General features: G+C 47.9%; 1 protein-coding gene across 2 annotated transcripts in view; it reads left to right on the top strand.

Moving 5' to 3' along the window:
- Nucleotides 1-16,575, top strand: part of ATP11C (ATPase phospholipid transporting 11C) — a 58,562-nt gene extending 41,987 nt beyond the window's left edge. Inside the window, exons 24-30 of one of the 2 annotated variants that reach the window (XM_063345432.1) lie at nt 935-1,062; nt 3,911-4,046; nt 5,811-5,876; nt 6,688-6,791; nt 8,215-8,368; nt 11,737-11,832; nt 13,056-16,575. In XM_063345432.1, the coding sequence (XP_063201502.1) occupies nt 935-1,062; nt 3,911-4,046; nt 5,811-5,876; nt 6,688-6,791; nt 8,215-8,368; nt 11,737-11,829 (681 nt within the window). In that variant the 3' untranslated portion in view covers nt 11,830-11,832; nt 13,056-16,575. The remainder of the gene's footprint in view (nt 1-934; nt 1,063-3,910; nt 4,047-5,810; nt 5,877-6,687; nt 6,792-8,214; nt 8,369-11,736; nt 11,833-13,055) is intronic. The other variant, XM_063345431.1, reaches the window with a different exon arrangement.

Genomic DNA, 16,575 nt, shown 5'->3' with positions numbered 1-16,575 from the left:
AGAGGACAGTCGGAACTGACCTCGTTGCTCACTATCTGTCTGGAGTATAATATTTTTCGGACCCATAACTGAAAAGAAAGAACTCTGCTTGCTTTTCTTTCCCATCCACCACCCAGGCACACAGAGGGACCCCCTCCTAAAACAACAGGAGAGGGGTTTTAGCTGGTTTATCAGCACCTGATTTTTACCCTTTCTCCTTCTCTTGAGAGGAAAAGTTCTCAAAGGCTTCTTGATCTTTTCTCCTCTGCTGTATTTCCCTGCTTTAAAGGTGTCTCTTAAAAGGAAGAACGGTTTGTTCTTTTTTGACAACCTTTAAAAAAAGCTGCGTGAGGAGTGTCATCAGAGCCTTGCTTAGTCCCTGTGAGTGGCAGAAGGACAGATCTGTGTGGTGGGTGGGCTCATGTGCTTGGAGACAAGAGCTTTGGCTTTTGTGTCACCTTATTGTGTCTATTTGGGCTCAAAAGTAATGGTGAGGAAGAGTAAATGGTAGGAGATAATTCTCTGTGAACCACTTTTTTTTTTTTTTTTTTAAAAAAGAAGCCACTGTCATAGTTCCTGTAAAACATCTAGTCTTTAGAGAGCCACAGGAGACATCAAGTATATTAATAGAAACTGCAGCACAAGAGCAGCTACAGAAAAGCTGTGATAAGGGCTGTTTAAGCACGTTTTTCTGGAGAACAAGCTGGAGATGAGACCAACCAGTTACCAGCCATCCCGGCAGGGGGTGTGGGGTCCCTGCAGGTGCCTTGTCCCCCCCAGCATCACACGGAGCATCACCCCTATCAAACAAAACTGTCCTGTGTGCCTGTGACAAAGGGATGGATCTGTAGTGTCTGTACGGAGGCAAGGGCTGGAAAATTCTAATTGCTTTGCGGGGAGACTTTTAATGCAGGATTTCTGTCTCATTTTACCCCTCCTTCCTTTCTTTTTTAAGCCTCTGTACGATGCTGCTTATCTTACCATGTACAACATCTGCTTCACGTCGCTCCCCATCCTGGCATACAGCCTCCTGGAGCAGCACATCACCATCGACACGCTGACGGCCGATCCTCAGCTCTACATGTGAGTACCAGTGGCCTGGGCACCACTTGGTTATCCATGGTTTAAGTCCTGTTGGTGCAGGGGGGTAAGCGGGTGGTCCCTGTCCCGTGTCGGTGATGGGGTCACCATGAAAAGGCTGTTTCTGTCCCTCCCTGCTCTGCTGCTGCTGCCTTAGAGAGAAGCAGCCTCCTGTTTACTGCCTATTTCTACTTATTTATGCTCTATAACAGTGTCTGGTCTAGCAAATGGCACTTGCTGGGTCTATATTAAAAAAAACCAACAAACAAATACACTGTAGGTGGAATTCTTCATCTGTAAGAAAAATCAAGCTGCGCCTGTGGCTGGACCGTTGGTTCCCATTAGCTTTGAGCCAGGCGCATGATAGAGTATGTGATGGGTGGAGGGGAAATACAGCTTTTGGGAGAAAGAAAGATCCATTCCTTTCCAGAAAGACAAATGTTCCTGAAGCCCAGAGCAGACAGGTAGTTTCTCAGCTGGTCTAAATGGGTATCCTCCCCCAGGCTTCCCCTCCATGGGCCCAGTCCCCATATCGGGGACCTCTGCTCTTCGATCCCTGTGCTGAGAGTTTTTTGTCCCGTTGCCCAGGGAAAGGATAGTTTGAGGAAACTGTTTCTCCTGGTGCTTTCTCTCCTTCCTTGGCTGCAACAGGGCAAGGCTCCAACCTCCCACAGAAACCGAGATGCTCCCCATCTTCCCCCCACCACCTTTACAGCCCTTCAGCAAGGACTAAGGAAGATGCTTTTTTTGGGGAAGCCCCTCTTCATCCATTGCTGTTGCTGATTCCTGTGCCTGGCAGTAAGCTCAGCACTGAGCTCAGCCCTGGGGAGAAGACAGCAGGTCTGGCCAGTGCTCTTACAAGCCCTGTCATTGTTGTATGATGCTCCTCAGCCATGGAGGAGCCGTGTGTGGCAAAGCTGTGCTCGAGCCAAGAGGGGACAGCACAGGGAATTAGCAGATACCTAAAGATATTACATGAAAGTTGCTTTAGGTATGGGAAAATCAATAGGATGCCACAAGGGCTGTAAGGGCGAGGAAGGAGGTATTGGGTGCTTCTGAAATAATCGCTCAGATCCATGATGGATTAGAATCATAGAATGCATTGGGTTGGAAGGGACCTCTAAAGGTCATCTAGTCCAACCCCCCTGCAGTAAGCAGGGACATCTTCAACTAGATCAGGTTGCTCAGAACCTCATCAAGCCTGGCCTTGAATGTCTCCAAGGATGGGGCCACCTCTCTGGGCAGCGTGTTCCAGCATCTCACCACCCTCAGTGTAAAGAACTTCTTCCTAATATCTCATCTAAACCCACCCTGCTCTAGTTTAAAACCATTGCCCCTCGTCCTATCGCTACATGCCCTTGCCAACAGCCCCTCCCCAGCTTCCCTGTAGGTCCCCTTCAGGGACTGGAAGGAGCTCTAAGGTCTCCCCAGAGCCTTCTCTTCTCCAGGCTGAACCCCCCCAACTCTCTCAGCCTGTCCTCACAGCAGAGGGGCTCCAGCCCTTGGATCATCTTCATGGCCTCCTCTGGCCCTCCTCCAACAGGTCCTTGTCCTTCTGTGTCCTTAGACCCCTGTGTTCCTCCACTCGCGTGGCAAAATGCCGCTGCACGTATTTTTAAATAAATTGGTAATTGAATATGTTGTGGCGTGGCCCGCTGACAGGCAGCCCCTGTGCATTCGGCTGGCGGGCTGTCTGATCTCTGGGGTCCGGCCATTGAGGGAAAACAGATGAGTGGTGCGTGCGGAGAGCGTCGGTTTGAATATTCATGACGGCGCGTGTGCTGCTGAATGCAGAAGGGCTGCTGCGCCTCTGCCGTACGGCGTGCGGAGTTGCTGCAGTGCAGATGCCTTGGCTCAGGCGCTGTAAAAAGCCTGTTTATGATGAAATGCTAATGCAAGCCGGAGCTCACTGTGGGTTAGCTGGGTGTATTTTCCCTCCTTGCAACAAAAAACCCACGTACAGTCTGGTTTGTCCATGCTCATGCCTTACTCATACCCACATTGCGGTGTGTTAGAGCGTCACCAGTGCATCTTCGTGCACAGGATTCGGAAGCTGCAGTTATAGGAGCCCAGCCCCACATTGGTTTGCAAGATGCATCTCGCTGAAAATGAGAAAGGAAGAGGGGGATTTTTGGTTTTGCCATAAACATGCTTTTTTTTTCCCCATCAATCTCCACATTTTCAATAAAGTAATCTGAAAAGATAATGATGCAGGAAACTTTTTTTTTTAACTCCCTGATGGCCTCTCTCCTCTCCCCGGGCTCTGTGTGCGGTTGCTGCAGACCTCTGCCAATAGAGCCTCCGTTCCCTGCTGCTGCCCCCAAGCCACATCTCAGCCTATATTCAGCCCAGCCCCCATCTTAAAAACACCCACCATACGATTCAGGAGATTATTTTCAGCCTGTGCAGAAAAACACTGCTTCCAGGAACGGGGCTTTGCAGAGCTTTGCTCAGAGAGGGAGTTTGTGCATTCAATAAGAGGGAAAACATGGATCACTGCATCCCGTATGGCTCTTCTTTAGTTAGCATTGCCCTGCTTTCAAAATGCAGCAATTAATGTCAGATACCACGGGGTGGTGCAAGGGCTGCGGGAGAGGCTCGGGACAGTGTTACAGCTCTTTGCTTTGGGCTGGCTTGGGTTTTAATCCAAGCTACCTAGAGGAGAAGGACAAAACAAGAGGAATATGCTGAGCCTCTCAGGATTTCTCATGACAAGCAGCTGCGTATGGTACATGTTCATGTCCTGTACGCTGGCATGTATTTGTGTTTTACCTCCTTTGTCCCCAAACCCGCCGATCACCCGCCATCCGAAACGTGATGGTGATGCTCTCCTTACTCTGTCTCTTGGCAGGAAGGTTTCCGATAACGCGATGCTGCAGTGGCGGCCGTTCCTTTACTGGACCTTCCTGGGCGCCTTTGAAGGACTCGTCTTTTTCTTTGGGGTTTATTTTCTTTTTCAAAATTCATCGTTGGAAGATAATGGAAAGGTAACGCCACCGAAAAAAGAAAAAAGAAAAAGATGAGTGTGCATTTTGTGTGCTGCCTCTTTTATACGCCTGGCAGTGAATTGCTACACGCTTAATCTGTGCGGTGCGTCTTGAGTCTTGTCCAACAGCCTAGCCTTGCTTATGGTGTGATTTCTGCAGCAAATGCTTGAAATGAAACCTTTGCCAAATTGCCATGGAAACGGGGCAGAGCCAGTTAACACTCACTAGGTAAAATAACTAGTCTTACACACAGCTTTGTTCCAACCCGGGGAGCTTTGCGCAGCGCTCTTCTGCGTGGTCCCAGGGCAGGAGCGGTGTCCGTCCTTCCCACCACCCTGCCCCGTGAGGTTTGTCTCAATTATCCCACCTCGATAAGATGCCACTTGTCGGTGTGGATGTGGTACGGGGTGGGATTTCAGCCGCCCCCCTGCCTTTGCCGTGGGGGTTTGCTGGGGTTTGGCTGGCGGTTGGAAGGCAGTGTGAGTTAGCACCGCTGTCAGGAGGAGCAGGCTGGTCTTCTCCCTGCTCTCTGCCTCCTCCTGCCGCTTCTGTCGGGACAAGCTCCTGCATGGCCACGGGAGCCAGGTGTGGGAGCTGCTCCAGCTTAACTTGCACAGAAACTGGGGGCGGGGGGGGAAGAAATTAATATTTTTCCTTTTTTTTTTTTCCTTTTTGGTGGTTAACTGAGCGCAGAGCAAAGCATTAGCGCAGTGCGGCTGCCACGTGTCGGGGCCTGGGCTGTCTCAGGACCCTTTCCCTGAGGGAATACGAAGTGTGTTATCAGATCTCGTTTGATGGAAAACTTCTTTACACCATCACTTGTGACCCTTGAAAATACCTTTAGGTTTTTCTAGTGGCTAACCCTTGGAGAAAAGCTAATGAAATGTATGTATGTATATGCAGACGTTGCATCCATGCCAGCATTTCTGGTCCCAGCTATAAGTAGACAAGCCCCTATAGCGTAGATTCAGTGCCTCTCTGTATTTCTGGCCATTCTGGTTGTATTTGAATAAAACACGAAGCACCATTATCTTCTGCAAATGCCTTGAGAGGTCAAGCCTGTGTGGCAGTAAAATAAAATCTGTGGTTATGTCCTGTTTTGTAAACACTTATGCCTGTAAGAACTGCTATCAGCAATTGTTCATAATATCCATGTATGGTTGATTGACTCCTTTTTTCGCTCCTATTGACTTTAATTTTTTTTGTGCTTTTTTAAAACTTTTACATTTCACTTTCTGTTTTAATGTATGCATTCAGATCTTGACAGCCTTTGGTAAGCATCCCTCCCATTCATTGCCATCGTTTGGATTTATATACAGTATCTGCTTTTTTTTTATTTTTGTCGTGCGTAGTCCCTAGTATCCGCAAACCAAACCAGATGGAAAAAAAAATACCCATTGGTGCGTTCTGCAAATGGGGCTAAACCGAGACGATGAGCAGAGGTGTTGCGAGAAGGCAGAAACTGAGTAAATTGCCAAGAAATCATGAAATACAGGCGGATGACTTGTATCCTCGATCGACATTGCTGTTAGTAGGAGGTTGTAGCTGTCACCGTCCCAGCTCTGGGTGGCCCATCCGTGGTGGCCCTGCATGGCACACGGTAGCGTAGCGCCCGGCGCCTCTCCCAGCATCTGTCCCCCATAGAAGTCGCTCCGTCCCCTCCTTCCCTCTCATCCCTGCTTGCACCCCTGTCCTCACAGTCCTTTCTGTGCCTCGCCAAGGAGACGGACCCAGGCGCAGGTGGCAATGTAACTTATTTTTCAGGTTTTTGGGAACTGGACCTTTGGGACGATAGTTTTCACCGTGCTGGTGTTCACCGTCACTCTGAAGGTTAGTCACTTATTTTTAGAGTCATTTTATTTTTGCAGTCGTTTTCCAATCGTGCAGTAAATGTGTTTCTAGGTCAAGTTTCTAGGAACATGTTTCCCACCACACTTGAATCCTTTCTTCTTCCGTAGAGGCAGAACTTGCTTATTGACTGCTGTCCTTTGTGTAGTCTGTGGTCTCTATTCCTGGGCTCTGCTGGTCTATAAGTGTTTATGTTTGGGTTCAATTATTTTCCTTTTTTTTTCTGCCCTCTTTTGAGAACTCCGGTTGGTTAGGGCTGAATTTTTCCCACGCTTTCACCCCTTGGCGTTGAGTTCCAGCAAGAGGAGAGGCGCAATAGAAAACCTGTGTTTGTCCGCCTTTTTTCAGGCACCACTAAGTACCGGAGGGATCACAAAAGCACATCTACCAAATAAATAGTAGCGAATCTCCTTTGTTTCACGGAGCTTTCCAGAACAAACAGTTTGCATAAGACCTTACAAAAGGTCTTTTATGTTTGGTTCAGGACAGCAGGTGGTGGCAGGAGGCAATTACAGTCCCCAGAGCCTTTAGATGTTTCTTTCCTGTAGCATCAGAGGTTGCATCAAATTTATTCTATTAAAAAGTGTCACTTACAATTAGGAACTCTGTTTTCCCTGTTGACGATTGTGTCAATCTGTAGATATTGAAAATATTTTCCCTGGCGCACGTATGCAGGGGAGGGAGCTGGTTGGAGAATTTTGACCTTAATGTGACAGTTGTCAGAAAGTTCATATAAACACAACCAAATACCCTCTGCGTCTAACGCCTGTTCCGTCTCTCTCTGTTCACACAGCTGGCGTTGGATACCCGATTCTGGACCTGGATGAACCACTTTGTGATTTGGGGCTCCCTTGCCTTCTATGTGTTTTTCTCATTCTTTTGGGGAGGAGTCATTTGGTAAGTATCTCTTCTTCTTCCTGTGGTGCTTTCCAAGGGGGATGCCCGGTGCTGGCTTTGTCAGGGGGTGACATGTCTCCAGTGTCCCCTCTTTTGGGCTATTATGGATTTTTGGGGGGGCTATTTTGGGGCTTTTTATGAATGGCAGGGTGTGCGCAACTGTGCTCCTTTCCCTACCGGGGAGGCAAGGGATAATATCTCCATCCAACACCTACTAAACGCCAGTGCTGGAAGAGGGGCTGTTGCATAGTGAGATGTGTTCAAGGAGGTCTGTCAGCCCATTGAAGAGAGAACTTAAAACAAATAAAATATTTCAGGATCTGTTCGTGCACGTGGATGGGAAAGAAAGTTAAAATTGATGGTGGAAAGAAAGCCGGTGATACAGAAGGAAAAGATGAGGCAGGTGCAGAGCAAGGAGATCCAGCACTCTGGGGCAGCTTAAGGGGGAGAAATAAGCAGGAAAAAGCACAGATCCTGCTGCTGAAATCTTGGATCTGAGTAGGAGAAGAAATTCTCATCGGTTTGAACACGATCAGAATTTAAGGCTTAATGTCTTGCAAAAGCAATAGCACCTCACAAACGTTATTAGTTTTCTGTTCCCCCTGCTGGAGTAGATGTTTATGTTGACTTTCACATCAGACAGCATCTCCCATTTTACACCTTGGCTTTCCCGTGGGCTAGTGCTGCGGGTTGTTGGCTAGATCCTTGACCCAGCAGCCTGCTAATAAAGATGTGGAACTAATTCAGATATTTAAATTGGGGGTCACAGGCTTTGTTTAACTCTTCGGCGTTCCTAACCAACAGATTCCGATCTGCGATCTAGCCAGATCTCTGTGCTGAAATGTGGGAGTTTCCTACTGGTGTGTTTAACTTGCGCAGCTCAGTATTTTTGAGTTAACGCTAAGCAGCAACTGCTTTGGGATCCTCGTCACAAGTTATTTATGAGGCATTTTTCACAAGCATCTGTCAGTTCCCCTCCATCATCAAGGGAAGGAGGAAGAGGCAAAGAACCTATTGGGACTGAGGGTCTCTGTATTTCCACCATCAAAAGCAAACCAGAAGCTGTAGCAAAGTCCAAAGTTGAAATAAAATGATCTGGTTTTTGACAAGGTAAATAATTTGCCTTTCAGTGATAGTAGCAAAATTGGTGATAGTATCGAAATTCAAACCCCTCCCCACCCTGAGATGAAACCGATGTGGAAGATGCAAAATGCATCGTGTAAGGAGGCAGGACAGTCCTCCAGAACCGGCGCAGGAGATGCACTGGGAGAAGGATGGACAGGGTGTTTCTGTGCAGGCTGTATCCATCTCCAGCTGAAAGGGAGGCGTTACTGCTAATAATTCGATCTGAATCTGCCTTTGATCCTGACCTTCTTGGGAAATTTGTGTTAACCAGAATTTGTTTGTATCCTTTCTTTTTCAGGCCTTTCTTGAAGCAGCAAAGAATGTATTTTGTATTTGCCCATATGCTGACTTCTGTTTCCACGTGGCTGGCAATAATTCTCCTGATCTTTATCAGCCTTTTCCCAGAAATTCTTCTAATAGTTTTAAAAAGTATAAAAGAGAGAAATCATCAGGTAAGGGACAAGATGATGTATTTTTAATATTTTTAGGAAGACCTCTCTTACTCTTAAGCACCAGATGAACCTGTAACAGTACCGTGTACCACTCACGTCTCAAGGAAGGCTTTTTAGAGTTTCATCTTGTTCTTTCACATGCCAGAAATGTCAAGAAGCTCCTCTAAAAATACTGCCTAGATCTGTAGTGAGGAGGGACTCATCCCATGCCTTTTCCTTAGTTGCCTTCACTGGATGGAAACCATAAAGTCTGTTATAAAAGTAGAGTAACCCTTTTACAACCTGAGCAGCTCATCAAACCCCTCGTTCTATCACTACATGGTCTCCCCAGCTTTCCTGGAGCCCCTTTAGGGACTGGAAGGGGCTGTAAAGTCTCCCCGGAGCCTTCTCTTCTCCAGGCTGAACACCCCCAGCTCTCTCAGCCTGTCCTCACAGCAGAGGGGCTCCAGCCCTCACAGCATCTCTGTGGTCTCCTCTGGCCCCGCTCCAACAGCTCCGTGTCCTTCTGCTGTTGGTGCCCCAGAGCTGGAGGCAGCACTGCAGGGGGGTCTCCCCAGAGCGGAGAAGAGGGGCAGAATCCCCCCGCCCTCCCCTTGCTGCTTCCGCTGCTGGGGATGCAGCCCAGGGTGTGGTTGGCTTTCTGGGCGGTGAGCACACGTCGCCGGCTCATGTTGAGCTCCTCATCCACCAGCACCCCTAAGTCCTCCTCCTCAGGGCTGCTTTCCATCCACCTCCTCAAAGTTTTCTTCCTCGCTCCTGCAGATGGTGAATGCCAGCACTGCTGGGTTCAGGACTTGCTCTGTGCTGAGACCCCTCCTGCCCCTTGCTCTCTGCTTGCCTGGAGGTGCCGAGCATCCCTGCAGCAGCATCCCCGCGCCTCCTCTCTCCCCCACAGCAGAGGCACACGTTGCCCACCAGCCCTGGCCTCTTGCCATCAGGTTTGCATGGCCTTAGGCAATGGTAGGGCACAGCAAAGGGACACAGGGCCAGCACTGCCAGTGTGGGGACACCAGGGTGGCTTCCAGCTGGATGGCCGGAGCCAGCCATCACTACACCCCACAGCACGGCTCTGCAGGGATTGGCCAGGGCAGAGGTGGCTTCTGCCCCGCCAACTGTGCCCTAGATCAGCAGTGTGGTACTGGCAGACCAGTGCCCAGCTGGTCTGACCCTGTCCCAGCAAACCATGAGCTGAGCTTTCAAATGCTGAGGTTCAAAACAGGCTTCTCTCCTTGAAGCTTTTGTATCCCGTGAGGTTTCAGTGCACTTCCCCCACCTGGGATAACTTATTATCTTTGATCCTTATCTAAAAATGATGATTATCTCAAAAAAAAAAAAAAAATTCCAATGAAGTAGTAAAGGTTTTCCTCCCTGTAACATTTGAAGTATAAGTTTGACACAGTATCAGTGGAGTAAAACATGTATCTGCAAGACAAAAACCCCCCAAAACCAACAAACCATTCAAGATGAAAGCAATAGAGATGGTAAAAGAAATGCGGTTGAATTCTTTGAGGCTCCATGTAATATCTTACAATTAAGTATGAGTTAATGGTTTCTAGCTTGATGCCCCTGTTGAATAGGTTGGGAGCGAGTTGCTCTCGGCTGTGGAGGTAGGACAGTTTGAGGACAGTGACCTGGAAGGGTGACCTGGGGGTTTCTGAGCCCCAGCTCAACTCACCTGAGAGGTGACCCATTTTTGCCTTCAGCTGATGGCCAGAACATCCATTCCCCTATGCAATACTTGCTTTCAAAAGCACTTTATATGCATTAAAAGAGGCTCTTGCGAAATAAATCATTTAGCAAAGCAAAGTTAAGTGACAACTAGAAAAGTCTCTTCATACGCACATACCAAACTGAACGCGGGCTGAGCCATATTTAAATGTACATTTTGAGTAAGAGCTTCATTAAACGCCTGAAGCAGATACCAGCTCCAGATGTCTGTGTCAGACACCATAGTCAGGCACCTCATTTTTGAAGGCATCCAAGACCAAGTAGATGATTTCAACTCAAGACCCTTTTTGAGAATCCTGACCTTAATACTGGCAAAAACCATCTGTTTCCCAAGGGGAGCATTAAGTGAAAAACATGATTAGGGCAGTTATTTAGGTGCCTGAACCCCCCAACTTGATGGCTGAGGGTCCCTCCAAGGGCAGGATGGACTGAGGCCAGGTCTGTGGGCCCTCGACCTCAATGGGACTGGGTTTCACCCTGAGTTCCCTATAACGCAACGCATTGGCTCTGCTCAGTCTTTATTCAGTTTTCTGTGTGGAAATATTTTGGGTTTTTTTCTTTTTTTCTTTTTCTTTTTTTTAACTGCAAGGTGCATTTGTGTTTTCCTTGGTTTCTGCCTTTCTCTCTCTTGTACTGCAATTTTCTGTCTTTTGTGCTGTTGTGAACTAGGTAACGAAGCGCCTTCCTTCCTCAGGAACATCCACTATCTTCATGCTTTCTCAAACTTCCAGCAATCACAGCTTTTCTTGGAGTGAATAAGGTGATTTCCTTTCCGCGTCACTCTATGTTGCTTGCTCTACTGCTTTTTTTCCTCCTTCTAACGCCTAACTCCTGAAAACCCTTGGTTAGATTTGCTTACCTAGCAAAACCCTGCTTTCCCCCTGCCCTTTTGCTTTAATTTAGATCTTTTGCTTAAATGTTTTGTCTGTCTCTTCCCCTTGGGTCTCCTGCTGCCCCTCAGGTGGGCGAGCCGGTCCTGCTGGGGATGTCCCAGTGAGGTGGACACCAGGATGTTGGTTCTGCTCTCCATCCCTGCCGTAGTTTTGCGGTAGTGGACTGTCGTGGTTTTGGGCAGGACATGGACTTAAACACGAACTTCTCTAAAGCGGACTCGAGTTTGATCGTCCTCTGGATGACTTGGCAAACAGTTCAGGCTTGTTTGGTCTAGGAGGAGCTCCCCACGTGCCCGTCTTGCCCAGTCCATCCCAATTAGCGTTGGTCTTTGTACAAGCAAATAAGCCGCGGCCCCCAGCCCTCACAACAAGGGCTGGTCTTGGACTCACTGACCATGGGGATGGTGGGGAAGTGAAAAGTGCCTCGGAAACAAGTCTCCGGTGTTTGATTTCACTGCAGCTGTCCCATCTGACTTGCTGTTTTCAAAATGTGGGTTGTGAGGAGGCGGAGGATGGTTTCCTCCTCCCTCAAAAGCGGTTCCTGCGCGCCCGCCCTGCCTCTGGTGCTGCAAAAACCCAGCCGGTGTTCGCCACCGTGGGATTTAGGGAGCGTGTTATTGCTACGTCCCTTATGATATGATTTAGCCCTAAAACGGGGGGTGGGTGTGTGTGTGTCCTCTGTTGCCCCACCGTTAGGCAGGGGCGAGTGTCGCGTGTGCTATAAGTGTTTTTGCCTCGCCGTTGCAGAGCAGCAGGAAGGTGCCTGATTCATTGTCGGCCAGACCTTCTGTCAAACCACTTCTTTTAAGAACGTTCTCAGATGAGTCTAATGTGTTGTAACAGGTACCCTGTCCGAAGGAGTTGGGATGGTTTTAAAAGGCATCGATTAACCAAATCAATTATAAACTGTGGTTCTTATAACCCTCTTGACTGATGGTGTGGGGCACCTGTCCTTGTGGAATGGAGATGCAATGCTTGGGATGCATTTTAATGTGGGGACGTTGTCCTGTCCGCAACCGCTTCAGAATCCTGTATGCGTACAGATCCTCTTTTAAACTGAAATATTTCGCAATATGTAAACAAATCTTTCAATATAACTGATATTTTAGTCTAATATTAACAGACAATTGAGTCTGAGAATACAGTCAGCGAATTGTGCTAACAGTGGTTATAAAAGCTAACACTGAGATATTCACAGTGAAGTATTCAAATCTCAGCTATTAAAATGATTCCAGTATTGCATCTGAATTGGACCAGAATCCCTTTTTCTGGGGTGCATGCGGTTCTGTCAGAAATAAGTACACATTAATTCATCTGCATAGACTGAAACTAAACGTGTGTACTCATCTGTGTGCGTCAGTGTAGGGTACGGCGGGCATGTCTCCGTGTCTGTATGTGTATACACACACAGAGAACATCCTCCTACAAGTTTACCTGATTTTAAACACTGTAGTAAGCTGATAGAATAATAATAATAATAATAATTTAAAAAGTGCCTAATTGAATTCACAATTTCACTTCTAGGGAGACGTTACATAGCTCTGCGGTGTCGGCTGCAAACGTGAAACTGCAAATTCTCTGCAAACTTCTCCTGCTTTTTTTTTTCCCCTTACCTCCTTCCAAAGAAATGAGATTATTCGGAGTGGCGGGTCCCAGAGCCAGGCTTGCCGGAGCTTGGAATGTATCTGGCATAAGTCCGGGATTCTGCTGGCCCCGGCACTGCCGAGCGGCCGTTCCTTCCCCGCCAACGTTAGGTGGTGCTCTCCACTGCCCGATACTGGGGCAGACTGGGGCAGGAGGCGGCCGGACTGGGGCTCAGTGGGAGCCGCGGGGGTCGGCAAGGCGGTTGCCAGTTTTAGACCTTGCACAGCATTTTGCAGATTGTGCAAATGGATTTACCATCTCCTTGGTTGTGAATGAAATTCGGCACTTTTTATCACAGTCTAATCATTCTTCTATGAATTGGTTTTTTTTCCTAAATTTTTCTTTTTCTAAAAATAACACAGAAAAAGGTTTGGGAATGTAGCAGTTGCAAAACGTGTGTGTTTTCCTTCTGATTTTTGCAGACTGGCCCCTTTGACCTGCCCATGTTAGTCTCATACAAACGTATAGAGAATGGCTATGTGAAGACTGAAGATGCTGTTACTAATTTGGCAGAAAGATGTCCTCTCAGGATACTTTAAAGTGCTCCGTACAAACACTGCGTGTTGTCACGCTGTCAGGAAAAAAAAAACACAACATGGGTTTAACCTAACAGTTTTCTTTAATATTACCAAGTACAGCAAGCAGCCGTGCTGATAAAGCAGTAGCCAGGGCACTGGCCCCATGGTACCCCTTTGCCTTTGGGCTTTGTGGCTTCCCCACCCCTCCAAAAAAAAAAAAAAAAAAAAAAATTCTGCCAAATTCTATGTCTTTGGAGGCTGAGAAAGCATTTTTAAGAATTCCTCGTGAAACAGCATGAAGTGAAGTGCAAGAGAGCGATGCCAGCCCCATTTCACACGGTGGGGGGGGGTCTTCCTCTGCCTGCGGCGGATCTGTCCGAGAGCAGCTGAGAGCTGCTGAAATCTCTCACTCCGCCTGACCAAAGAAGTAGCACGGACTTTAAACCTCGTAACAGCCCTCTCCAGCTCCCCGAAGGCGCTGGGGGGAGCGCTGGATGCAGCCCCGTGAGCGTCTCGCCCGCTGCTGGGGCTGCGACCGACCCCTCGGCGGGGGGCTGCCCCCCTCCCAGCTGTGGGTTGCTGGATGCACGTGGAAAGAAGTACTTGAAAACTGGGGAGAAATCTTCACCGGTGGTGTAGAGCGTTCAGTCGCACGTCCCTCCTCTGGGTACGGCTGGAAGCGGTGGTACCCGCGGTGCTGGGAAGCGCCTGAGCATCCTCCTGCCGCCCGTTTGCTGATGGGTTTGTTGCTGGTGGAGGGGGAAGAAAAAGCAGTTCTCCCTCGTGTTTTGGCTGTTCGTGATGGAAGGAAACTCAGAAGCTGGGCTGTGCCAGACATTTTGAGCCATTTTGCCCGGGTTGTGCTTACGTTACTGCGCCCTGCAGTTGCTTCAATGCTTTAAAGCCCTGAGTGACAGTGCAGTCCTTGGGTGATCCCGGGGACGCGGGCTGTGCCTGCGGACCTGCAGGCATGTAAAACTGCATCTGGAGTTATTTGCACTACGAAAAAAGAAGCCAGTTTGAAAAAACAACGAGGAAGATGCGAACCTGATTTTGTTTTACACTTCATTTAGGTTTTAAAATTGGCATGTGCTTTTTAAATCTACCTGTACCGTGGTCGCGGGAGCTTTTCTCTTTAGGCAGTGCGCAGCAGAGGTGAGATACCTGCCTCTTGGTTTTATTTGATGTGATTTTTTTTTATTCTCTGATACTTCATATGTGGGAAAAGCAGTGCTTTTTTCTTTTTTTTGTTAAGTCGTAAGCAGTGACGGAGCTCCCTGTGTGCCACCGCCGTTCGGTGTGATGGTCCCCCCTGGAGCGGCGCGGGGCGAGCGATGGCAAGGAGCGCTGGGGTCTCATTCCAGCACAGGAGCTCTACGCTGCCGACGGGTTTGGCTCCTGTTCCCTCAGGCTGTGCATTGCGAAGAAACAACGATGTGGGATTAGATGGAACATTCCCTTTGTCAAATTTTGCTGAGCTATTAATTTTTGGAAGAATCTCTCCTTTCTCGCCGGTCACTACCCCTGAGGTCCATCTTCGATGCTGGTGGGAGCAGGTTGCGGATCAGCTGCAGGTGTGCATCGTTAGGACTTTGCTAATGGGCCTTATCCAAGCAGGGAACGGGGTGTGCACAGTCCCTATGGCCGGTGGCTGCTTTTCTGTCACCCAGCATGGGAGGGGACGTATGGACATATGGACAGGACCACTGTATTATACGCGCTGCGCTGGCCTCAAGTCAAGCGGCGTTTGTTAGCGCCGCAGCCGCGGCTCAACTCCTTGCTGCATGCGGGTACAGAGCTGCACTTCCAGCATGTGTCCCACGGGCAAAGCTTTTTTGTTTTTTCTTCTTCCCTGTTTTTCTTTTTTTTTCTTCTTCCCTTTTCCGAGCTCATTTCAAGGACCTGGAATTCAACTTTTGGACCTTGTCCCGTTCTCGACTTTTCTTGCTAAAATGTGGTGCCTACGGATCACATAATGCAATGAAGATGATGAAGATAACGCTCTATATGCCAAATCTAACCTTTTTCCTTAAATACACAGTTGCTGACTTGGGTTTACACAACCTTTAAAATGCGGGCGCTGAGATGCCTCATTCCTGTGATTCCAAACCATTCCAAGCCCGGATGGTCCCACGCCTGACTCCTTGCTCCTCCGGTTGGTTTGCATCCTCCTACTCTACTCCTAAGGTCAAAAGTCTGTTCCTGGGAAATCCGGCTGGAGGTTTTGCCGTCGGGGCTTAGCGGGAGCAGAGCGAAGCTTGCCATGTGTGTGCAGTGTGTGAACTGTCCCAAAAAAGCCACTCAAAGGGGCCCATTCCTGCAGCCCGTTTTAAGACGGAGCCTTCCAAGAACCAAATCAATCCTTCTCTTCCCCCTTTCCAAGCATCCTGTCTGAGGATGGAGCAAGCCATCGCCATAGCTGCACCTCCAAACCCAAGGCGCTGACAGGCGGGTGGGAATTAACGTGAAATGTTTCAAAAAGTAGTTATTTAGGGGGAAAATACAGGTTTTCTTGGGCTTGGATCTTCAGCTGGTGCACTGGGGTGATGCTGGGGCTGCCCTGGACCAGCAGAAGAGCTGGTGCTCATCATCCATCAGTGGCAGAAGTGCTGTGGGTGACTTGGGAAATCGGGGGACCCCTTTTGGGGGCTTAGAGAAGGGAAGAAAAAGCGGTGACAGTAACTCCAAGGTGTCGCCCGTCAGGCTGGGGAAGTGGCAGTAACCCGACAGTGATGCTGTGATTGTTGTCTGTGTACCGCGCTGTTACAGCGCTCCGTAGGGAGCGAAAAGGTCAGTACAGGCTCATCGGTGGAAAAACTTGAAGGAAAAAAGGCTGGGGTTTTGGTTTGGGGGTTTTTTTAGTCTGTTGGGGTTTTTTTGTTGTTTTTTTTTTTTTTTGTAATAATTCGTTGAAGTTTAATCACTGGCTAGTGACACTGAAAGATAAGGAAAGTAATTAAGATTTCCTCTAAAACTGTTACGTGATAACGGAGGAACTTGGTGTAGTCATAGCTGCTTCTCAAAAACTAATCCGGATTGTCATGAGAATATTATAAATTACTTGGAATCGCATAAAAGCTTAAAATTGAATTTGTATACACACAAATTGAAAAACTTACCTAATACTGCACCACTTACCCAGTTTCCCAGCTATGGAATATTTTTGGAAACCATGTAGTATATATAAAGTGTAAACTATATACAGGTGATGAGAAGATACATTTTTCAGCTTCTTGCAAAAAAAAAAAATAAAAATAAAAGGACTGCAACCTTACATTTTTTTCACTTAAATGCAATTTTATACATTTATGTTGCTTTATATAAAGGAAATTGAATGTGAATGTTGCCTTTTATGAATGCAACTTGCTCTTTTTTCATTACCGAGACTTTTGTTTGAAGTAATCAATAAACTTTGGTATGTTGT

Source organism: Chroicocephalus ridibundus, chromosome 9 (genome assembly GCF_963924245.1).
Source record: "Chroicocephalus ridibundus chromosome 9, bChrRid1.1, whole genome shotgun sequence".
NCBI lineage: Eukaryota > Metazoa > Chordata > Aves > Charadriiformes > Laridae > Chroicocephalus > Chroicocephalus ridibundus.
The sequence above is the reverse complement of the archived record's forward strand: the minus strand, read 5'-3'. Positions and strand labels throughout refer to the sequence as shown.